The 25,878-nt window shown below is 43.7% G+C and overlaps 1 protein-coding gene across 1 annotated transcript in view; it reads left to right on the top strand.

Annotated features, from left to right (window-relative positions):
- The window catches only part of LOC311227917 (beta-galactosidase-1-like protein 2), a 112,758-nt gene that overhangs the window by 71,150 nt on the left and 15,730 nt on the right, over window positions 1-25,878 (top strand). The window contains exon 12 of the mRNA XM_084313777.1: window positions 1,348-1,454. Within this exon, the coding sequence (XP_084169903.1) occupies window positions 1,348-1,454 (107 nt within the window). The remainder of the gene's footprint in view (window positions 1-1,347; window positions 1,455-25,878) is intronic.

The following is a 25,878-nucleotide window of genomic DNA, read 5'->3' as shown; positions in this document are numbered from 1 at the left end:
ATCCTATGGCTTGTTTGCTGGCGAGTTCGAATCCCATCGAAAATATTTTTTAACGTGATTTTTTTTTAACGTGTATTCTTTCGCCGATTAAGGTTAGGCATTGTTTCGGAGTTGGTTAAGGTTAGAACGGTTAAGTTTAGGCGCTGTTAAGGAGCTGGTTAAGGTTAGAGTTTGTCAAAGAGAATGGCAATATAATTTCTATGGTTAAGGTTAGGCATGGTTAAGGTTAAGGTTAAGGTTAGGCATTGTTTCGGAGTTGGTTAAGGTTAGAACGGTTAAGTTTAGGCGTTGTTAAGGAGCTGGTTAAGGTTAGAGTTTGTCAAAGAGAATGGCAATAGACAGCCTATTTCCGCGAAAATGAAAGGCGCATTACTGCATGCCACTACGGTAAATTTTTGCACTGCTTGCTTGGCATAAAGCTACACGCGTCCCAGACAAAGAGAGTGACTGAGATTGGTCTACGTTCCGTTAATCCACACAGTTCTGTTTCTCTAATGAGAAGGAGATTCCTCGTGGCGGCAAACATTGATAATTAAGACGGACGGCCGTGGGAAATAGGACTGTATCGTAAAATAAAAACACCTCTGTCCTCGACATCGGAGTCAGCGGCCACTGTTTTTAACCCTTTCACTAACGCACTACCAAATGGTTAACCCTTTCACTGCGACAATACAGAAGGTTAACCCTTTACTATCACACTACATACCGTCTGTAGTGTGATAGTAAAGGGTTAACCATCTGTAGTGTGGTAGTGAAAGGGTTAACACACTCTTGCTCCTGACAGTCCACTCAATAATAACACTGTATACTAGACACAGCGCTGAGGTTTGATGGCTTGTAAACGTAACTGAGGACCATTTTAGAGCAAGGTGTCAGCCGCTATCCCCGAGCGTTTCCCCGGGGGACCCGGCTCCTCCCTGCTGGTCTCTGAATGTTTTAACACATATTAAAGGCGTTGGAGGGCACGTTCATCCCTCTGTTAATAGCTCTAAAGAGAGGGTTTTGAGACAGAGCACCAGCTAGATGCTGTTACTTTGGTGGTCAATTTGTTTTTGCAGCCCATTCCTGAGGGAGAGATCATTTTCTAGCTGCATATTGGCATATTGATTGATTTACAGGAGAACATGCAGCGTTCTACGTGGCTTTGGGTTGAAAACAAAGTGCCTAATAGCAATTCACTAGGTTGTGGTTGTTGTTGTTGTTGTTGTTGTTGTTGTTGTTCTAATTGACCATTGACCTGTCGATGCAGATGTAGTAGTATGATGACATCACAAATAAACACAATGTACATTCTGTTTTAGAGTGGATTTTCCCTTTAACTTGGAACCCTTTTCCCCTCCTCCTCAGCTGTGCCTCCTCCTGAGGTACCGTCTCTCCAGGAAAGGAGAGCCTACCAGCCTGTTGTCGTCTCCCAGCACCTGTCACTGTGGGACAGCCTGCCCTTCACTGACAAGGTAAGCTAACAGACACACACACACACACAGCACCTGTCTGCCAACACTATTTACCTGGTAATCCAGCATGTGTGGCATAACTTCTACCAAAACACGAGTCACACACTCATTTAGAGAAATCACACGAGCGGCGCAGGGAATGGCCAGGAACAGATACTGTAGTCACAGCACCTGTGTGCAGGGAGCCAGCACACATCCCGCTCCCCCTGTCAAGTTAGGCTGGTCCAGCCGTTTGCGTCATGCTCTCCGGGGCTGTGTTTACGCTGAAGACAGATGTAGCCCGTCTGGCAGTTGCTTACACCATTTATTATTCACTCCCCATTGCAATAATTGTCTCCCCTTCGAGACAACAATTACTTTGCCTCTGACAATTCAGACACCTTTAGAAAGTGCGTAGGCCTATTTTTCAATGGCTTCGGAGTGAGTGAGTGGGTCGTCTATCTTTGATATCCTTGCTGCGTAATTGGAGGTAGGTCAGCTCAGGGATTGTTTATTGTTTGTTGAAGAGTGTGTTAAGCATTTTGCTGCTAAACAAAAGACATGTTGGAAATTAACTAGGGGCGTAACGGTACACGTATCCGTACCAAAAAGTTTCAGTACTGGACCTTCGGTTCGCTGTGTACCGAATGAATACAACGTTACTTTAACCACTAACGGAACTCACGTGCAGCACTTATTTTTTTTTGCGTGCAGAATTTTATTCAAAGCTCCAAGTTCACCCCCTTCCCAAAATATAACTTGCGCAAAGGGCCGGATGTTGTTCGTTCAGCCCACACACACCACTGAGAGATGACCTGTCATTTAGCATAGCCTCATAGTATGGCGAACGCAGATGACACGCCAGAGCTAGAACACCTAACCCCCCCCCCCCACACACACACACACACACACACACATACACACACACCCTCTCTCTCTCATTGCGTGAGGAGGAATTGGTGCTAGATTGAGAAGGGCCTGTCTCTCGAAGATCAAATTAATGATTGTTTACAGCAGGGGTGGCCAACCAGTCAGAGACTAAGCCACAAAAATTACTGTGGTACCACAAAGAGCCACACCGTATATACCAGCGTTTCTCAACCTTTTTTTTTCAGTCACGGCACCCTTCATGTGTTTATAGGTCCCCCGCTCTGGCCTCTGATGTTGCTAGTGTCTTTTTAATTTGAGCCTCACAGGGTTAACCTCTTAAGCCCGAGCGGTCCGGTACTGGACCGCAAATGACATCAGGCCATAAATCCATCTCGACAGAATGTATGAATTAATGTTGCGTTTTCTTTTCAAATGTAGCCAAGAGTAAAGACCCTAACCCTGTCAACACAGCAGTCAAAGTGTATATTTTCAGCATTATGTTTGTTTACCAATGATTGTAACTGTTATTAGTGAAATATATGATTATAGAAATCTCAGGGCATTGAGTCCGAAATCGGTGCATATTGACGGGAGGAAGTGGCGCAGCCAAAAGTGAGTGTAGTCTTTTGAAGGAAGAGACCCAGGGCTTTTGATGGACTTTCGAATTTCAAAAAACTACCCTACCCAGCTCACGCCAGCTCCTGTCAATCATCTGACTTCTGGATTAACTTTTTTATTTCTCTTATTTTTCGGGATTATCTCCCACAAACCTGAACGTTATTGCCACAATACAGAACACAGTTTGTGTCTCTACCTTTCAGTGAACGTCTAGCAAAAAACGGCGTTGCAATCTGATGAAACATTTTGGAGAAATGTACATTATAAAAAAGTAAGGGCGTTTTCACACCTGGCTCGTTTGGAGCTGTTGATCCGAAACCTGGAGCGTTTCCCCCCTATTTCGGTTCAGTTGGGCATATATGAACACAGCAATCACATTCTGTTGCGGAACAAAACAAGCGGGCCGAGACCACCTAGAGAGGGTGATCTCGGCGCACTTCCAAACGAACCCGACGCGACTCGTACGCTGTGAGAATGCAAATGACTTAACAAACCGACACAATAATAATAATACGTCGTGGGTCAACGTGGAGCAGCGATGAGGTACACTGCGTCGTTGATATTTGGGCAGACGATCACATTCGTCAGATGCTGGAGAACACAAGTACACTGAAGTGTACAGACAGTTTAGTGACCGAATGAGGGAAAGGGGCTTTGAAAGGTCTGTCGAACAGTGTTGCGCTGCTGCTGCTGCTGCTGCTGCACGTTGTTACAGCGGAGATACAACAAGCAGAGCAGACCCTGAAATGGTGTTTGTGTTGCCGGGTGTCAGTCAGCTGTGTCCCCGCTGCCGCGCAGGAGAGAAGTGCCGGGGTCTGTAGTGACGCTGCAACAGCAGCACCGTGCGGGTCGCCTGTACGTTAATGCCAAGCAAGCAGTGCAAAAATGCTTCCGCATTCGTCACCGCACGCTAGTGCGGTAAAGCGCCCTTCTTTTCAGACAAATGCTACCGTGCGTGCACCGGCGGCGGCGTGCTCGCTCAGGTGCGTGCGTGCGCCGGCGTGCTCGCGCGAGGTGCCCGCGCATGCGACACGAGCGGAGCTCAATATATATAAGTCACCGCCCCTTATTCAGTATCTAGCAATAGCTCAATTGGCAAGGACACATGGCTGTGGATCCTATGGCTTGTTTGCTGGCGAGTTCGAATCCCATCGAAAATATTTTTTAACGTGATTTTTTTTTAACGTGTATTCTTTCGCCGATTAAGGTTAGGCATTGTTTCGGAGTTGGTTAAGGTTAGAACGGTTAAGTTTAGGCGCTGTTAAGGAGCTGGTTAAGGTTAGAGTTTGTCAAAGAGAATGGCAATATAATTTCTATGGTTAAGGTTAGGCATGGTTAAGGTTAAGGTTAAGGTTAGGCATTGTTTCGGAGTTGGTTAAGGTTAGAACGGTTAAGTTTAGGCGTTGTTAAGGAGCTGGTTAAGGTTAGAGTTTGTCAAAGAGAATGGCAATAGACAGCCTATTTCCGCGCGACCTGGGCGCTGGGCGGCGGAAAATGAAAGGCGCATTACTGCATGCCACTACGGTAAATTTTTGCACTGCTTGCTTGGCATAAAGCTACACGCGTGCGGGTCTCTCTATCTCTCTCTCTCTCTCTCTCTCTCTCTCTCTCTCTCTCTCTCTCTCGCTCTCTCGCTCTCTCTCGCTCTCGCTCTCGCTCTCGCTCTCGCTCTCGCTCTCTCTCTCTCTCTCTCTCTCTCTCTCTCTCTCCGCGGTCATCAGTAAAGTCAGGGTTAGGGGGGGACACACACCCCAAAATCTGACCAATGAGTGACAGTTTGCTCGCGCGTGCATTTGTTTTGGTCCGCTATTAACACTTTGGGTGCCGGGAAACGCTTTACAGCGTCTTTCCCGGCCATGCTCAAGGTGCCGAGGACGCTGTACAGCGTCTTTGATCTGTTTACATCTTTTTTCGATTTTCCCCGTCTGAACTTCACCGCCGAGCTTTTGGAAGAAAATTTTAACCGGAAACTGCATTTCCTCTCAAATTTCACTAGGTGGCAGTGTCCCCCTATTTTCTAACACTATCACAATAGGGGGAATATTGTACCCCACAATGAATCTGGCATTTGATTGGCCAGCATACCTGGCCAATGTAACCACAGGTATAAAACGTTAGCGCGATCCCAGAATCTACGAGGTTTTGGAGGAGAGAGAGAGAGAGAGATAGATAGAGCGATAGAGAGAGAGAGAGAGAGATTGAGAGAGAGATTTGAATTGAGATCAGCCTATAGTCTATATTTATAGTGTTATACAGTATAGTGGTAGTATCAGACTAATTGTAAGGTTTCAGCTGTGCTTTAGAAAGTACTTAGTCGTGCTAAGTAGTAGTACTATTCGAGGGATTAGTGTGTAGTCTAGGTAGTATATTTCAGTAGTAGTAATAGTAGTTTGATCAGTTAGTAGTTTCATTTAGATCAGTATGAAGAGACGTAGTGTAGGAAAGCGAGGGGACAATCCGGCGGCGGGTCGCTTTGTTCAGACGAAGCTGGCGTTTGGACCCGCGGTTGTTCAAGCAGCAGCAGCACCAACAGCACCAACGTCTTTGGTAGCTCCGATCGGAGAGAGCCGTGAGACCGTTGCTGGGCCCAGTAACGCGTCTCTCCCCGGGACCGGGAGCGGCTCTACCCGACGCAGTTCGAGGAAGAGGAAGGCTGCCGCTGTGGTCATAGCTTCTTCATGCGAGTCAGGGGACAGCGATTCGACCGCCCACGAATCTGATGGGAGCGCCGATTGGGAACCACCAGGTAATTACACGGTCTTATATATATATATATATATATGTGTGTGTGTGAAACGTGTATTTGATGATTTACATACTGTGACTATGTAACGTTAGTTCGACAAACCAACGGCGATATGCATGTGATTGTGTGTGTGTGTGAAACGTGTATTTGATGATTTACATACTGTGACTGTCTATGTAACGTTAGTTCGACAAACCAACGCCGGCGATATGCATGTGATTGTGTGTGTGTGAAACGTGTATTTGATGATTTACCTACCGCTTATTCTGTGACTATGTAACGTTAGTTTGCCAAACCTAACGCTGATATGCATTTATTATATTCTAGCTCCGGAATCATCTGACGATGATCTCGGCTTGGGTCGGAGGTATGAGTCTGATTCATCGCACGATTCAGACGTGGGAGTCGGACACGGTGGTGGTCGACGGGGCAACGGTACGTCATGTTTACTAATGCAATGTGAATATTGTTTTGTGCATGTTCAAATCGATAGTTGAATGATATAGGATATAGTAGGGATGTAGAGTACAGGCCACGCGACCATGTGCTACAGTTAGGTTGTCTTGTGTGCGTGTGTGTGTGTGTGTGTGTGCATGTGCACGCCCTTTGAAGTGGCTCTTTGAAGTGTGTAGCTATCATGTAAGTGATAATAGTTGCATGCTGGGCATGATACGACGTGGTGGTGGTGGTCGACGTGGTAATTGGTATGTTGCAATGTGAATATTGTTTTGTGCATGTTCAAATCAATAGTTGAATGATATAGGATATAGTAGGCATGCAGTACAGGCCACGCTACCATGTGCTACAGTTAGGTTGTCTTGTGTGCGTGTGTGTGTGTGTGTGTGCATGTGCACGCCCTTTGAAGTGGCTCTTTGAAGTGTGTAGCTATCATGTAAGTGATAATAGTTGCATGCTGGGCATGATACGACGTGGTGGTGGTGGTCGACGTGGTAATTGGTATGTTGCAATGTGAATATTGTTTTGTGCATGTTCAAATCGATAGTTGAATGATATAGGATATAGTAGGCATGCAGTACAGGCCACGCTACCATGTGCTACAGTTAGGTTGTCTTGTGTGCGTGTGTGTGTGTGTGTGTGCATGTGCACGCCCTTTGAAGTGGCTCTTTGAAGTGTGTAGCTATCATGTAAGTGATAATAGTTGCATGCTGGGCATGATACGACGTGGTGGTGGTGGTCGACGTGGTAATTGGTATGTTGCAATGTGAATATTGTTTTGTGCATGTTCAAATCAAGATATAGTAGGCATGTACAGGCCACTACATTTAGTTACATGGATGTGTGTGTGTGTGTGTGTGTAGATGCCTCACCCCATGCCATTTGATGTGTGTGTGTATGTGTGTGTGTGTGTGTGCAGTGTGTGTACACACACACACACACAAGATCAAAAGACATGCATCCTCTCCAACACCTTTGAACTTCGCAGTACATGGTGAGGCCTCTATATGCAAATTCCATTGATTACAGCACACACATACACAATGGCATGGACACATGGCGAGGCCTATATTTAAATGCATGGTTGTGTAGCATATGTAAAATTCCATTGATTACAACACACACACATGTACATGCTTTGATGGCCGCTGATTTATTTTGTGTTCACACAGCAGAACACTCCGAAACCGAATCCGGGGCCAATACACCAACATGCTTGGGTATGTACTAACTACATTTATGTATGTGTAAATGTATTACTATTGTGTTTTGTGAGACTTACTTACTGAATGAATTTAATCCAATTCAGATTCTGGCGCAGACCCTGCAGATAGTGACGCTGAGACTGGCAACGACATAGGATCACATTCTACTCCTGCAGGTAATTGTACATGGTGGTGACTGGCTGCTGCTAGAGCCTGGGCCTGGTGGTAGCTGGCTGCTGCTAGAGCCTGGGCCTGGTGGTGACTGGCTGCTGCTAGAGCCTGGGCCTGGTGGTGACTGGCTGCTGCAGGGCCTGGGCCTGGTGGTGACTGGCTGCTGCAGGGCCTGGGCCTGGTGGTGACTGGCTGCTGCAGGGCCTGGTCTGGTGGTGATGGTGGTAAATACAATGACAATGCGTTGCCCTAGTGTAATGTATTACATCATGTGATTCTAGAACTGGATGCTAGTCTGGACATGCCGGAACCTGTTGCAGGGCGGAAACGCACATCTAAGAGCGGTAAGTTGGCCTCACTCTGCACACCACTTCCAGCTCTGACCTCTGACCCCCACACCACGTCCAGCTCTGACATCTGAACCCCACACACACTCACTCATTCACTCACACAGTTTGTAACTACGTGGCATATGAATGTCTACAGTAGGGGTGTTATAGTATATTTGTATAATTGACAGGTCGTGGAGGAGCGAAGAGCAGGGCTGCGATCCGTCAGGAAGAGGAGAATGCCTGGTCTCGTGAGGGCTGGGTGCCTCAAAGGATCCCCTTCACAGCCCAACCGGGGTTGCTCCAGGACGCCAAGGCACTCAGATCTTACCGGCCTGCGAAATGGATGGATCTGTTCCTGACAGATGCTTTTCTGAACTCTATTGTTGCCCAGTCCAACCTCTACGCTGAGCAGTCCATTGCCCGGCTGGACCCCACGCTAACCAGTAGCAGGGCACTGCTTTGGAAGCCCCTCACATTGAAGGAGCTGAAGAAGTTCCTCGGACTCCATTTCCTTAGCAGTGTCCTGCGGAAGCCTCGCGTGGACCAGATGTGGACCACTGACGACATGATGTACACACCGTACTACTCTGATACCATGCCACGCAACAGGTTCCAATTGATCTGGCGATTCCTCCACTTTGCGGACAATACTTCCCTGGAGGTTAGAGACAAATTGTGCAAAGTACGCCCTGTAGTCGACCATGTAAACACGAGGTGCAAGGAGCTGTACCAGCCTGAACGCGAGCTCGCCATTGACGAGGGGGTGATGGCATGGCGAGGCCGCCTGACCTTCCGGGTCTACAACCCCAACAAGCCCACCCGCTATGGCATCAAGTCCTACTTCCTGTGCGAATCACGCACAGGATATTGCTTTTCATTTAAGCCATATTGTCGGGAAGGCTCGATCCTGGGGGACACGGTCGTCGGTCTGCTTGGACGTCTGTCTGGGGCCGGCTATACGCTCTACATGGACAACTTCTACAACTCGGTACGTATGTCAGCCAGGCTCCGACAGTTGAGGACCGACGTCTGTGGTACCCTCAGGAAGCACCGGGGCGAGCCAGCCATCATCAAGAACATTACCAAACGTGACATCGGTGTGGGGGAGCGCATTGCGGTCAACAACAAGGAGGTCCTGATCGTGGCATGGCGCGATAAGAGAATCGTGAAGACCATCAGCAGCTTCCACGAGGACACTATGGAAAAGGCGATGGTGTGGAAGAAGCAGAAGAAGGGCAAAGCGCTGAGGGTGGAGATGCTCAAGCCAACATCAATCCTGGAGTACAATAAATTCATGAACGGCGTCGATCAGCTGGATCAAAATATATCGTACTATCCGGTTACACGTAAGACTGGAAAGTGGACCAAAAAGTTTGTGATGTATCTGATCCAAATATGTATCTTCAACGCGTTTGTCTTGTACAAAAAAAAGCACCCACAAGGGCATTACTCCAACCTCTTCCGGTTCACCAGGGCTGTGGCGCGGACCTACACAGACGGTAAGGAGAAGAAGATTCCTGGGGTGACAGCGGAGATGGAGGCGGAGGCGGAGGCAGGGGAGGAGGCAGGGGAGGAGGCAGGGGGTGGGGATGAGGAGGAGGCAGGGGCTGAGCAGGTGGGGCGTGTCGACCCTAGGGCCCCACTGGGGGACCCGCAGAGCAGATTAGTGGGTGGCTTTGTGAAGCATGTAATGGTTGCATACAAAGCCACCCCGAAGAGAAAGCTACCGTGTAGGAAATGTCGTGTCTGCAGTAGGCGTGGCATCAGGAGTGAGACCAGATATTTTTGCACATCGTGCAAAGTCCCCCTGCATCGTGACAAATGCTTCGCTCTGTACCACACAAAGAGGGATTTCTCTAAATAGTTTCTTTATTAGTTGTCATACAGAAGTACAGACTACTTCTAAATAATCCGGCACACAGAAGTACAGATTACTTCTAAATAATCCATCATTGTGTGATACAGACAGAACCATGTGTACCGGTACATAGTATAGCTAGCTGAGTGTAGTATAGTATAGTGTAGTATAGTATAGTATAGTATATTGTAGTATAGTATAGTATAGTATAGTGTATGGGTAGTTGCACTGTTTTCTGTACAAGACAAATGCGTTGAACACATGTATTTGGGCCACGGTTGTCGATATTGCATAGGCATGTTTGGACCACTTGCAGATGAGACGTTATGTTAGCGATCTAGCTGTATCGACTCCATTCATAATTTGCATTGTGTGTGTATATAGTTTTTTTTTATTTATCTTTTTCCCCCCTCATTTTTACCGTTTGCACAGAACCAATGGTTGCTGACAGTCACCCAGTTTAAAAAAGTATATACTGTAGGTAACATACCACACTTTTCTAATGCAGTCCATTGGCCTATTATTTATATACTTTGGAAGCATGTATTGGATATTTTTTGGTCCACAGATCATCTGGCGCTTCATCCATTTATCAATGGACAATGCAGTCATCGATGCGAGAGACCAAGTAAGATATGCCCTGTAGTTCATGTGACGTGAATGTTACCAGCAAACTTCTAAATGCACTGAAACAATGGTTGGTTATCCTCCAGTGTTCACTTTTTATAAGGTATTGTCTTTGTAAATTACCATAATCCTATACTGTGAATGTTACCAACAAACTCCTAAATGCACTGACACAATGGTTGGTTATCATCAGCCAGTGTTCACTTTTTATAAGGTATTGTCTTGGTAAATTACCATAATCCTATACTGTGAATGTTACCAACAAACTCCTAAATGCACTGAAACAATGGTTGGTTATCATCACAGTGTTCACTTTTTATAAGGTATTGTCTTGGTAAATTACCATAATCCTATACTGTGAATGTTACCAACAAACTCCTAAATGCACTGAAACAATGGTTGGTTATCATCACAGTGTTCACTTTTTATAAGGTATTGTCTTGGTAAATTACCATAATCCTATACTGTGAATGTTACCAACAAACTCCTAAATGCACTGAAACAATGGTTGGTTATCATCACAGTGTTCACTTTTTATAAGGTATTGTCTTGGTAAATTACCATAATCCTATACTGTGAATGTTACCAACAAACTCCTAAATGCACTGAAACAATGGTTGATTATCCTCCAGTGTTCACTTTTTATAAGGTATTGTCTTGGTAAATTACCATAATCCTATACTGTGAATGTTACCAACAAACTCCTAAATGCACTGAAACAATGGTTGATTATCCTCCAGTGTTCACTTTTTATAAGGTATTGTCTTGGTAAATTACCATAATCCTATACTGTGAATGTTACCAACAAACTCCTAAATGCACTGAAACAATGGTTGGTTATCCTCCAGTGTTCACTTTTTATAAGGTATTGTCTTTGTAAATTACCATAATCCTATACTGTGAATGTTACCAACAAACTCCTAAATGCACTGACACAATGGTTGGTTATCATCAGCCAGTGTTCACTTTTTATAAGGTATTGTCTTGGTAAATTACCATAATCCTATACTGTGAATGTTACCAACAAACTCCTAAATGCACTGAAACAATGGTTGATTATCCTCCAGTGTTCACTTTTTATAAGGTATTGTATTGGTAAATTACCATAATCCTATACTGTGAATGTTACCAACAAACTCCTAAATGCACTGAAACAATGGTTGATTATCCTCCAGTGTTCACTTTTTATAAGGTATTGTCTTGGTAAATTACCATAATCCTATACTGTGAATGTTACCAACAAACTCCTAAATGCACTGAAACAATGGTTGATTATCCTCCAGTGTTCACTTTTTATAAGGTATTGTCTTGGTAAATTACCATAATCCTATACTGTGAATGTTACCAACAAACTCCTAAATGCACTGAAACAATGGTTGGTTATCATCACAGTGTTCACTTTTTATAAGGTATTGTCTTGGTAAATTACCATAATCCTATACTGTGAATGTTACCAACAAACTCCTAAATGCACTGAAACAATGGTTGATTATCCTCCAGTGTTCACTTTTTATAAGGTATTGTATTGGTAAATTACCATAATCCTATACTGTGAATGTTACCAACAAACTCCTAAATGCACTGAAACAATGGTTGATTATCCTCCAGTGTTCACTTTTTATAAGGTATTGTCTTGGTAAATTACCATAATCCTATACTGTGAATGTTACCAGCATATAATGCACAGCAACAATGGTTGGTACTGATGACTTGTCACCCAGTTTATTGAACATATTTTACAATAAAAATGTTCATGGCATCAAAGTTTCAAGTTTTTTGCATTGTAAAGTATTCTGTATTTTATAATAATGTTGTCTGGACCTACACCAGTAGTTATAAAACTTACTTGTTCATTAGCGCCAGGCATATCAATCAAATGACCAACAAAGTAATCAATCAATCAAACAAATCAATCTATGAATCAAACTATCAACAAAACAATCAAACATTCTATCAAGCAAATGACCAACAAAGTAATCAATCAAACAAATCAATCTATGAATCAAACTATCAACAAAACAATCAAACATTCTATCAATCAAATGACCAACAAAGTAATCAATCAATCAAACCAATCAATCTATGAATCAAACTATCAACAAAACAATAAAACATTCTATCAAGCAAATTACCAACAAAACAATCAAACATTCTATCAATCAAATGACCAACAAAGTAATCAATCAATCAAACAAATCAATCTATGAATCAAACTATCAACAAAACAATCAAACATTCTATCAATCAAATGACCAACAAAGTAATCAATCAATCAAACCAATCAATCTATGAATCAAACTATCAACAAAACAATCAAACATTCTATCAATCAAATGACCAACAAAGTAATCAATCAATCAAACCAATCAATCTATGAATCAAACTATCAACAAAACAATCAAACATTCTATCAAGCAAACTATCAACAAAACAATCAAACATTCTATCAATCAAATGACCAACAAAGTAATCAATCAATCAAACAAATCAATCTATGAATCAAACTATCAACAAAACAATCAAACATTCTATCAATCAAATGACCAACAAAGTAATCAATCAATCAAACCAATCAATCTATGAATCAAACTATCAACAAAACAATCAAACATTCTATCAAGCAAATTACCAACAAAGTAATCAATCAATCAAACAAATCAATCTATGAATCAAACTATCAACAAAACAATCAAACATTCTATCAAGCAAACTATCAACAAAACAATCAAACATTCTATCAATCAAATGACCAACAAAGTAATCAATCAATCAAACAAATCAATCTATGAATCAAACTATCAACAAAACAATCAAACATTCTATCAATCAAATGACCAACAAAGTAATCAATCAATCAAACAAATCAATCTATGAATCAAACTATCAACAAAACAATCAAACATTCTATCAATCAAATGACCAACAAAGTAATCAATCAATCAAACAAATCAATCTATGAATCAAACTATCAACAAAACAATAAAACATTCTATCAATCAAACCAATAAAACAATCTGTCAAACAATCAATCAATCAAACCATCCATCCATCCATCCCAGTCTAAATTGCTTTATAACACGTTCAGTACCTATTATCACCCCGCCGGCACACCTTTCATAAAAGTGCCTGTAACTTCTGTTCTAAATAATTTACCTCCACTTTTATCTTTTGTTGACGTTTTTTAACTTGTAATTGTGAACGAACGAAGACATGCAGAAACAAACGGTTTTTTGCATTGTGTACATCAACTTGTCGTCTTCAAATGAGCCCAACCATTTCCCCATAGTTATAATATAAAATATAGAAATAGCTCCGCTAAGATCATGAGATATGCTAGAATCGTCCAGGAATCCTGGCAACCCACAGTCATTTTCCGGATTTTTGGCCGGCACCCAAAGTGTTAACACAGCCGTGTGAACACAAACGAACTAAAGGACAAGTGCAACATTGTATCATTATAGTCCCTGTGTCTCCCTGAATCGGAACAAAGCAAACGAACTACAGGTGTGAAAACACCCTAACTGTACTTGTGAATCACACCTGGTGATACTAAATCCAGATTGAATTCTGCCATTGGAATGGGGAGATTTGGCCCGATCCATAGATGTGCGACTTGGCCATAATAAGGTAATTTATAGGCCTGATATATTCTATAATCATATTTCAAATGTGTCCGGATGGCAGAATTCAGTACTGTATCTACAAAACCTTCTGTTTAATCATCTTCCCTTTATTAATTTGCTTAGATTTTTCAGGTCTGGTCAATTTTAGCATGGTGTTAGTCACAGTCAAAGATAAAAAAAATATATATATAATTGAATTGATATTCTCCTTTGGTTCATTACAATTTACTCAAGCCTAGTAACATACACAATATTTCTGACACTGGGAATACATTCCCTGAGATCCATAGATGTCCCTAGAATCAGATACCAAGAACATACAAATGAACCATTTAAAAAGAAAGTCTGTAATTGTTTATTCTACGTCTTATGGAATGAATGACAACAACAAAAAAAGAAAAAAAAATTCAATGGAGGGAGGAGCCACACATTGGCGGGCAAAGAGCTGCATGCGGCTCGCGAGCCGCGGGTTGGCCACCCCTGGTTTACAGCATATAGACCGGACATTCATACACAGCAACACGCCTCCGAACAAGGTGTGATAAACATGAAGCGATATCTTTTCATTGGCATGAAACGGGAAATAGTCAGGAAACCATTAGGGACCTGCATGACGCTTCTTTCTCTATTCAATAAACGTTTTACCCTGAGGGATGCCTGAGGGATGATTTACAATAAAGTGCTAAAAACTGAAAAGTAGGCTACGTACATACTTGATGCTAGAACTCGCAAAATAGCGTTAGCATTAAAAAAAAAAAGGTAGGCCAGTTGTTTAGCATAAAACTGTCTCGAGGTTCCACAAGTTAATAAAAATCTGAAGTATTTCCAACCAATCGGAGTGCAAATCACTGTCTTCGCGACCGATGGTCGTGGTTGTTGTTGTTGTTGTTGTTGTTGTTGTTGTTGTTGTTGTTGTTGTTGTTGTTGTTGTTGTTGTTGTTGTTGTTGTTGTTGTTGTTGTTGTTGTTAATTTGTTACTACTGGCATGTTCTTCAGCTCAATGAAGTCGCATGTCACCTATCCGTCATGCAGCGCATTCAGGCCCACGCCCACCGGGGGCTGTTTTTTTTCATAATCTAATATATATATTTGTTTTAAGTTGATTATTAATTTCAATATAGAATATTCGTTGGCAGCCCTACTTAACCCTTTCACTGCCACACGAGAGAAGGTTAACCCTTTACTATCACACAACCGACGGTCGCCGTGTTAACCGGCTGTCGTGTGGCAGTGAAAGGGTTAACCTTCTGTGTATTGTCGCAGTGAAAAGGTTAACCGTTTGGTGGTGCGGCAGTGAAAGGGTTAACAGTAACTGCACACTACATCACCCCTGAGTGGAACATCCCACTGTACCAAAAACACGTACCGAACCGTGTTTTTTTTGTACTGTTACACCCCTAAAATTAACCCACAGGAAGCTGCATCTGGATTCGAACGTGATGCTGGTTGATGAAGAGGTGGTTTAGAAGGTGATGCTGGTTGATGAAGAGGTGGTTTAGAACGTGATGCTGGTTGATGAAGAGGTGGTTTAGAACGTGATGCTGGTTGATGAAGAGGTGGTTTAGAAGGTGATGCTGGTTGATGAAGAGGTGGTTTAGAATGTGATGCTGGTTGATGAAGAGGTGGTTTAGAAGGTGATGCTGGTTGATGAAGAGGTGGTTTAGAACGTGATGCTGGTTGATGAAGAGGTGGTTTAGAACGTGATGCTGGTTGATGAAGAGGTGGTTTAGAAGGTGATGCTGGTTGATGAAGAGGTGGTTTAGAACGTGATGCTGGTTGATGAAGAGGTGGTTTAGAACGTGATGCTGGTTGATGAAGAGGTGGTTTAGAATGTGATGCTGGTTGATGAAGAGGTGGTTTAGAACGTGATGCTGGTTGATGAAGAGGTGGTTTAGAACGTGATGCTGGTTGATGAAGAGGTGGTTTAGAATGTGATGCTGGTTGATGAAGAGGTGGTTTAGAACGTGATGCTGGTTGATGAAGAGGTGGTTTAGAAGGTGATGCTGGTTGATGAAGAGGTGGTTTAGAACGTGATGCTGGTTGATGAAGAGGTGGTTTAGAACGTGATGCTGGTTGATGAAGAGGTGGTTTAGAACGTGATGCTGGTTGATGAAGAGGTGGTTTAGAAGGTGATGCTGGTTGATGAAGAGGTGGTTTAGAAGGTGATGCTGGTTGATGAAGAGGTGGTTTAGAACGTGATGCTGGTTGATGAAGAGGTGGTTTAGAACGTGATGCTGGTTGATGAAGAGGTGGTTTAGAAGGTGATGCTGGTTGATGAAGAGGTGGTTTAGAACGTGATGCTGGTTGATGAAGAGGTGGTTTAGAACGTGATGCTGGTTGATGAAGAGGTGGTTTAGAACGTGATGCTGGTTGATGAAGAGGTGGTTTAGAAGGTGATGCTGGTTGATGAAGAGGTGGTTTAGAACGTGATGCTGGTTGATGAAGAGGTAGTTTAGAACGTGATGCTGGTTGATGAAGAGGTGGTTTAGAAGGTGATGCTGGTTGATGAAGAGGTGGTTTAGAACGTGATGCTGGTTGATGAAGAGGTGGTTTAGAACGTGATGCTGGTTGATGAAGAGGTGGTTTAGAACGTGATGCTGGTTGATGAAGAGGTAGTTTAGAACGTGATGCTGGTTGATGAAGAGGTGGTTTAGAACGTGATGCTGGTTGATGAAGAGGTGGTTTAGAAGGTGATGCTGGTTGATGAAGAGGTGGTTTAGAACGTGATGCTGGTTGATGAAGAGGTGGTTTAGAACGTGATGCTGGTTGATGAAGAGGTGGTTTAGAACGTGATGCTGGTTGATGAAGAGGTGGTTTAGAACGTGATGCTGGTTGATGAAGAGGTAGTTTAGAACGTGATGCTGGTTGATGAAGAGGTGGTTTAGAACGTGATGCTGGTTGATGAAGAGGTGGTTTAGAAGGTGATGCTGGTTGATGAAGAGGTGGTTTAGAACGTGATGCTGGTTGATGAAGAGGTGGTTTAGAACGTGATGCTGGTTGATGAAGAGGTGGTTTAGAAGGTGATGCTGGTTGATGAAGAGGTGGTTTAGAACGTGATGCTGGTTGATGAAGAGGTGGTTTAGAAGGTGATGCTGGTTGATGAAGAGGTGGTTTAGAAGGTGATGCTGGTTGATGAAGAGGTGGTTTAGAACGTGATGCTGGTTGATGAAGAGGTGGTTTAGAACGTGATGCTGGTTGATGAAGAGGTGGTTTAGAAGGTGATGCTGGTTGATGAAGAGGTGGTTTAGAACGTGATGCTGGTTGATGAAGAGGTGGTTTAGAACGTGATGCTGGTTGATGAAGAGGTGGTTTAGAAGGTGATGCTGGTTGATGAAGAGGTGGTTTAGAAGGTGATGCTGGTTGATGAAGAGGTGGTTTAGAAGGTGATGCTGGTTGATGAAGAGGTGGTTTAGAACGTGATGCTGGTTGATGAAGAGGTGGTTTAGAAGGTGATGCTGGTTGATGAAGAGGTGGTTTAGAAGGTGATGCTGGTTGATGAAGAGGTGGTTTAGAACGTGATGCTGGTTGATGAAGAGGTGGTTTAGAAGGTGATGCTGGTTGATGAAGAGGTGGTTTAGAAGGTGATGCTGGTTGATGAAGAGGTGGTTTAGAACGTGATGCTGGTTGATGAAGAGGTGGTTTAGAACGTGATGCTGGTTGATGAAGAGGTGGTTTAGATTAAGGTGATGCTGGTTGATGAAGAGGTGGTTTAGAAGGTGATGCTGGTTGATGAAGAGGTGGTTTAGAAGGTGATGCTGGTTGATGAAGAGGTGGTTTAGAAGGTGATGCTGGTTGATGAAGAGGTGGTTTAGAAGGTGATGCTGGTTGATGAAGAGGTGGTTTAGAAGGTGATGCTGGTTGATGAAGAGGTGGTTTAGAAGGTGATGCTGGTTGATGAAGAGGTGGTTTAGAATGTGATACTGGTTGATGAAGAGGTGATGTGTGTGATAGGGCTGGGTGATATGGCCCAAATATGATATAAATGCTAAATGGACTGCATAGTGCTTTTATTCAAAGCGCTTTTATTCAAAGTGCTTTACAACTTATGCATCACATTCACCCATTCACTCACACATTCACACACCAACGGCAGAGGCAACCATGCAAGGTGCCAACCTGCTCATTGGGAGCAGTCAGGGGTTAAGTGTCTTGCTTAAGGACACGTCGACAGACCAGAATTGAACTGGGAATCCTGAATTGCCCCCCCCCCCCCCAGAGATCACAATATATTTCTTATTTTTAACAATATAATATTTTATGGTATTTGTTTTTTCCCCATGCAAATGACAGTGATTTGATAATTTGACATCATTTTGATGTATGTTTTGAATTTTTTTGTAATAATAATATAATTGGAATGGTGCTTTTTCAAAAGGCATATTTTAATGAAAAATGTATCCTAAATTCATTATAGCACTGCTGTAAGCACACTCTTTTAGAGTGACTTAAAAAAAGATGTGCAATTTTGACTGTGTAGTAAAAATCTATATATTTTCATGGATCCATGACGGTATACCTCCCAGCCCTATGTTTTATTTGAAGGTAGAATCATTAATGCAGTCAAACAACGACCCCTAGGTGAAAGAGCCCCACTGGTTATTGCATTTTGTATATATTTTTTTGCTTTAGTCTGATGTGTGGGTTGGAGTTACGTCGGGTTAGAGGAGGGGTTGCAATAGACCTATCTCAAACCCTGCCCTCTTTTCTTGATCCTCCAATCACAACTGTCGCTTACCTCGGACAAACCAAGTTTGTCCGAGGTAAGCGACAGTTGTGATTGGAGGATCAAGAAAAGAGGGCAGGGTTTGAGATAGGTCTATTGCTGACCACACCTCAGGCTCTGCCAAGAGAGCTCTGGAGACACTATAATAACTTACTAAACTCCAGTCCATACATCAGAACAAAACTAAACATTTAAACAAAGTGCGATACCAAGCAGTGCTCTTTTCCCCAGACGTCGCTGTTTGACGATATTACTTCTGAAATGAAAAAAATTATATATATACTAACCTTTGTCTTGTAGTAGTATGCACTCTGCTAATATGCACTCAAGTCTGTAGCACTCAAGTTCGACACTGTTTGATGAACAATGTTACTTACCCTTAGCTGTACCCTTCCTGCTGACCTGTAAGTCGCTTTGGATAAAAGCATCAGCTAAATCAGTGGTTCTCAACTGGTCTAGCCTCGGGACCCAACATTTTCCTTAGTCATTAAGTCGCGACCCACATTTTTGAACCACTATGATTTATTTCACTTTTTTTTTGTGCAGTAATACACAATCTTTCATGCACTGTTAAAAACATGAAATAAACACAAAAAACTACAACAAAAGTGCAACTAGGGCTAAAAACCCAATGAAATAAAATAATAATAAATAATATATGCTTCTTAGCAGATTTCCTAATTTAACATAACAGACCTAAGTTTGAGGAACTAATGGGATAACTGGGGATTAGGGATGCTCGATATTGGCTTTTTTACCGATACCGATATGCCGATATTGTCCAACTCTTAATTTCCGATACCGATATCAACCGATACCGATATATGCAGGGTTTCCCCCTCCAAAAAACGGAATAATTTCAGGTAATTAACACTTTGGGTGCCGGGAAACGCTTTACAGCGTCTTTCCCGGCCATGCTCAAGGTGCCGAGGACGCTGTACAGCGTCTTTGATCTGTTTACATCTTTTTTCGATTTTCCCCGTCTGAACTTCACCGCCGAGCTTTTGGAAGAAAATTTTAACCGGAAACTGCATTTCCTCTCAAATTTCACTAGGTGGCAGTGTCCCCCTATTTTCTAACACTATCACAATAGGGGGAATATTGTACCCCACAATGAATCTGGCATTTGATTGGCCAGCATACCTGGCCAATGTAACCACAGGTATAAAACGTTAGCGCGATCCCAGAATCTACGAGGTTTTGGAGGAGAGAGAGAGAGAGAGATAGATAGAGCGATAGAGAGAGAGAGAGAGATTGAGAGAGATATTTGAATTGAGATCAGCCTATAGTCTATATTTATAGTGTTATACAGTATAGTGGTAGTATCAGACTAATTGTAAGGTTTCAGCTGTGCTTTAGAAAGTACTTAGTCGTGCTAAGTAGTAGTACTATTCGAGGGATTAGTGTGTAGTCTAGGTAGTATATTTCAGTAGTAGTAATAGTAGTTTGATCAGTTAGTAGTTTCATTTAGATTATTAGATCAGTATGAAGAGACGTAGTGTAGGAAAGCGAGGGGACAATCCGGCGGCGGGTCGCTTTGTTCAGACGAAGCTGGCGTTTGGACCCGCGGTTGTTCAAGCAGCAGCAGCACCAACAGCACCAACGTCTTTGGTAGCTCCGATCGGAGAGAGCCGTGAGACCGTTGCTGGGCCCAGTAACGCGTCTCGCCCCGGGACCGGGAGCGGCTCTACCCGACGCAGTTCGAGGAAGAGGAAGGCTGCCGCTGTGGTCATAGCTTCTTCATGCGAGTCAGGGGACAGCGATTCGACCGCCCACGAATCTGATGGGAGCGCCGATTGGGAACCACCAGGTAATTACACGGTCTTATATATATATATATATATGTGTGTGTGTGAAACGTGTATTTGATGATTTACATACTGTGACTATGTAACGTTAGTTCGACAAACCAACGGCGATATGCATGTGATTGTGTGTGTGTGTGAAACGTGTATTTGATGATTTACATACTGTGACTATGTAACGTTAGTTCGACAAACCAACGCCGGCGATATGCATGTGATTGTGTGTGTGTGAAACGTGTATTTGATGATTTACCTACCGCTTATTCTGTGACTATGTAACGTTAGTTTGCCAAACCTAACGCTGATATGCATTTATTATATTCTAGCTCCGGAATCATCTGACGATGATCTCGGCTTGGGTCGGAGGTATGAGTCTGATTCATCGCACGATTCAGACGTGGGAGTCGGACACGGTGGTGGTCGACGGGGCAACGGTACGTCATGTTTACTAATGCAATGTGAATATTGTTTTGTGCATGTTCAAATCGATAGTTGAATGATATAGGATATAGTAGGCATGTAGTACAGGCCACGCGACCATGTGCTACAGTTAGGTTGTCTTGTGTGCGTGTGTGTGTGTGTGCATGTGCACGCCCTTTGAAGTGGCTCTTTGAAGTGTGTAGCTATCATGTAAGTGATAATAGTTGCATGCTGGGCATGATACGACGTGGTGGTGGTGGTCGACGTGGTAATTGGTATGTTGCAATGTGAATATTGTTTTGTGCATGTTCAAATCGATAGTTGAATGATATAGGATATAGTAGGCATGTAGTACAGGCCACGCTACCATGTGCTACAGTTAGGTTGTCTTGTGTGCGTGTGTGTGTGTGTGCATGTGCACGCCCTTTGAAGTGGCTCTTTGAAGTGTGTAGCTATCATGTAAGTGATAATAGTTGCATGCTGGGCATGATACGACGTGGTGGTGGTGGTCGACGTGGTAATTGGTATGTTGCAATGTGAATATTGTTTTGTGCATGTTCAAATCGATAGTTGAATGATATAGGATATAGTAGGCATGTAGTACAGGCCACGCTACCATGTGCTACAGTTAGGTTGTCTTGTGTGCGTGTGTGTGTGTGTGCATGTGCACGCCCTTTGAAGTGGCTCTTTGAAGTGTGTAGCTATCATGTAAGTGATAATAGTTGCATGCTGGGCATGATACGACGTGGTGGTGGTGGTCGACGTGGTAATTGGTATGTTGCAATGTGAATATTGTTTTGTGCATGTTCAAATCGATAGTTGAATGATATAGGATATAGTAGGCATGTACAGGCCACTACATTTAGTTACATGGATGTGTGTGTGTGTGTGTGTGTAGATGCCTCACCCCATGCCATTTGATGTGTGTGTGTATGTGTGTGTGTGTGTGTGCAGTGTGTGTACACACACACACACACACAAGATCAAAAGACATGCATCCTCTCCAACACCTTTGAACTTCGCAGTACATGGTGAGGCCTCTATATGCAAATTCCATTGATTACAGCACACACATACACAATGGCATGGGCACATGGCGAGGCCTATATTTAAATGCATGGTTGTGTAGCATATGTAAAATTCCATTGATTACAACACACACACATGTACATGCTTTGATGGCCGCTGATTTATTTTGTGTTCACACAGCAGAACACTCCGAAACCGAATCCGGGGCCAATACACCAACATGCTTGGGTATGTACTAACTACATTTATGTATGTGTAAATGTATTACTATTGTGTTTTGTGAGACTTACTTACTGAATGAATTTAATCCAATTCAGATTCTGGCGCAGACCCTGCAGATAGTGACGCTGAGACTGGCAACGACATAGGATCACATTCTACTCCTGCAGGTAATTGTACATGGTGGTGACTGGCTGCTGCTAGAGCCTGGGCCTGGTGGTAGCTGGCTGCTGCTAGAGCCTGGGCCTGGTGGTGACTGGCTGCTGCTAGAGCCTGGGCCTGGTGGTGACTGGCTGCTGCAGGGCCTGGGCCTGGTGGTGACTGGCTGCTGCAGGGCCTGGGCCTGGTGGTGACTGGCTGCTGCAGGGCCTGGGCCTGGTGGTGACTGGCTGCTGCAGGGCCTGGTCTGGTGGTGATGGTGGTAAATACAATGACAATGCGTTGCCCTAGTGTAATGTATTACATCATGTGATTCTAGAACTGGATGCTAGTCTGGACATGCCGGAACCCGTTGCAGGGCGGAAACGCACATCTAAGAGCGGTAAGTTGGCCTCACTCTGCACACCACTTCCAGCTCTGACCTCTGACCCCCACACCACGTCCAGCTCTGACATCTGAACCCCACACACACTCACTCATTCACTCACACAGTTTGTAACTACGTGGCATATGAATGTCTACAGTAGGGGTGTTATAGTATATTTGTATAATTGACAGGTCGTGGAGGAGCGAAGAGCAGGGCTGCGATCCGCCAGGAAGAGGAGAATGCCTGGTCTCATGAGGGCTGGGTGCCTCAAAGGATCCCCTTCACAGCCCAACCGGGGTTGCTCCAGGACGCCAAGGCACTCAGATCTTACCGGCCTGCGAAATGGATGGATCTGTTCCTGACAGATGCTTTTCTGAACTCTATTGTTGCCCAGTCCAACCTCTACGCTGAGCAGTCCATTGCCCGGCTGGACCCCACGCTAACCAGTAGCAGGGCACTGCTTTGGAAGCCCCTCACATTGAAGGAGCTGAAGAAGTTCCTCGGACTCCATTTCCTTAGCAGTGTCCTGCGGAAGCCTCGCGTGGACCAGATGTGGACCACTGACGACATGATGTACACACCGTACTACTCTGATACCATGCCACGCAACAGGTTCCAATTGATCTGGCGATTCCTCCACTTTGCGGACAATACTTCCCTGGAGGTTAGAGACAAATTGTGCAAAGTACGCCCTGTAGTCGACCATGTAAACGCGAGGTGCAAGGAGCTGTACCAGCCTGAACGCGAGCTCGCCATTGACGAGGGGGTGATGGCATGGCGAGGCCGCCTGACCTTCCGGGTCTACAACCCCAACAAGCCCACCCGCTATGGCATCAAGTCCTACTTCCTGTGCGAATCACGCACAGGATATTGCTTTTCATTTAAGCCATATTGTCGGGAAGGCTCGCTCCTGGGGGACACGTCGTCGGTCTGCTTGGACGTCTGTCTGGGGCCGGCTATACGCTCTTCATGGACAACTTCTACAACTCGGTACGTATGTCCGCCAGGCTCCGACAGTTGAGGACCGACGTCTGTGGTACCCTCAGGAAGCACCGGGGCGAGCCAGCCATCATCAAGAACATTACCAAACGTGACATCGGTGTGGGGGAGCGCATTGCGGTCAACAACAAGGAGGTCCTGATCGTGGCATGGCGCGATAAGAGAATCGTGAAGACCATCAGCAGCTTCCACGAGGACACCATGGAAAAGGCGATGGTGTGGAAGAAGCAGAAGAAGGGCAAAGCGCTGAGGGTGGAGATGCTCAAGCCATCATCAATCCTGGAGTACAATAAATTCATGAACGGCGTCGATCAGCTGGATCAGAATATATCGTACTATCCGGTTACACGTAAGACTGGAAAGTGGACCAAAAAGTTTGTGATGTATCTGATCCAAATATGTATCTTCAACGCTTTTGTCTTGTACAAAAAAAAGCACCCACAAGGGCATTACTCCAACCTCTTCCGGTTCACCAGGGCTGTGGCGCGGACCTACACAGACGGTAAGGAGAAGAAGATTCCTGGGGTGACAGCGGAGATGGAGGCGGAGGCGGAGGCAGGGGAGGAGGCAGGGGAGGAGGCAGGGGGTGGGGATGAGGAGGAGGCAGGGGCTGAGCAGGTGGGGCGTGTCGACCCTAGGGCCCCACTGGGGGACCCGCAGAGCAGATTAGTGGGTGGCTTTGTGAAGCATGTAATGGTTGCATACAAAGCCACCCCGAAGAGAAAGCTACCGTGTAGGAAATGTCGTGTCTGCAGTAGGCGTGGCATCAGGAGTGAGACCAGATATTTTTGCACATCGTGCAAAGTCCCCCTGCATCGTGACAAATGCTTCGCTCTGTACCACACAAAGAGGGATTTCTCTAAATAGTTTCTTTATTAGTTGTCATACAGAAGTACAGACTACTTCTAAATAATCCGGCACACAGAAGTACAGATTACTTCTAAATAATCCATCATTGTGTGATACAGACAGAACCATGTGTACCGGTACATAGTATAGCTAGCTGAGTGTAGTATAGTATAGTGTAGTATAGTATAGTATAGTATAGTATATTGTAGTATAGTATAGTATAGTATAGTGTATGGGTAGTTGCACTGTTTTCTGTACAAGACAAATGCGTTGAACACATGTATTTGGGCCACGGTTGTCGATATTGCATAGGCATGTTTGGACCACTTGCAGATGAGACGTTATGTTAGCGATCTAGCTGTATCGACTCCATTCATAATTTGCATTGTGTGTGTATATAGTTTTTTTTTATTTAGCTTTTTCCCCCCTCATTTTTACCGTTTGCACAGAACCAATGGTTGCTGACAGTCACCCAGTTTAAAAAAGTATATACTGTAGGTAACATACCACACTTTTCTAATGCAGTCCATTGGCCTATTATTTATATACTTTGGAAGCATGTATTGGATATTTTTTGGTCCACAGATCATCTGGCGCTTCATCCATTTATCAATGGACAATGCAGTCATCGATGCGAGAGACCAAGTAAGATATGCCCTGTAGTTCATGTGACGTGAATGTTACCAGCAAACTTCTAAATGCACTGAAACAATGGTTGGTTATCCTCCAGTGTTCACTTTTTATAAGGTATTGTCTTTGTAAATTACCATAATCCTATACTGTGAATGTTACCAACAAACTCCTAAATGCACTGACACAATGGTTGGTTATCATCAGCCAGTGTTCACTTTTTATAAGGTATTGTCTTGGTAAATTACCATAATCCTATACTGTGAATGTTACCAACAAACTCCTAAATGCACTGAAACAATGGTTGATTATCCTCCAGTGTTCACTTTTTATAAAGTATTGTATTGGTAAATTACCATAATCCTATACTGTGAATGTTACCAACAAACTCCTAAATGCACTGAAACAATGGTTGATTATCCTCCAGTGTTCACTTTTTATAAGGTATTGTCTTGGTAAATTACCATAATCCTATACTGTGAATGTTACCAACAAACTCCTAAATGCACTGAAACAATGGTTGATTATCCTCCAGTGTTCACTTTTTATAAGGTATTGTCTTGGTAAATTACCATAATCCTATACTGTGAATGTTACCAACAAACTCCTAAATGCACTGAAACAATGGTTGGTTATCATCACAGTGTTCACTTTTTATAAGGTATTGTCTTGGTAAATTACCATAATCCTATACTGTGAATGTTACCAACAAACTCCTAAATGCACTGAAACAATGGTT

Source organism: Notolepis coatsorum, assembly GCF_963971535.1.
Source record: "Notolepis coatsorum genome assembly, chromosome: 1".
NCBI classification, from domain to species: domain Eukaryota; kingdom Metazoa; phylum Chordata; class Actinopteri; order Aulopiformes; family Paralepididae; genus Notolepis; species Notolepis coatsorum.
This window is presented reverse-complemented; position numbering and strand designations above follow the sequence as displayed.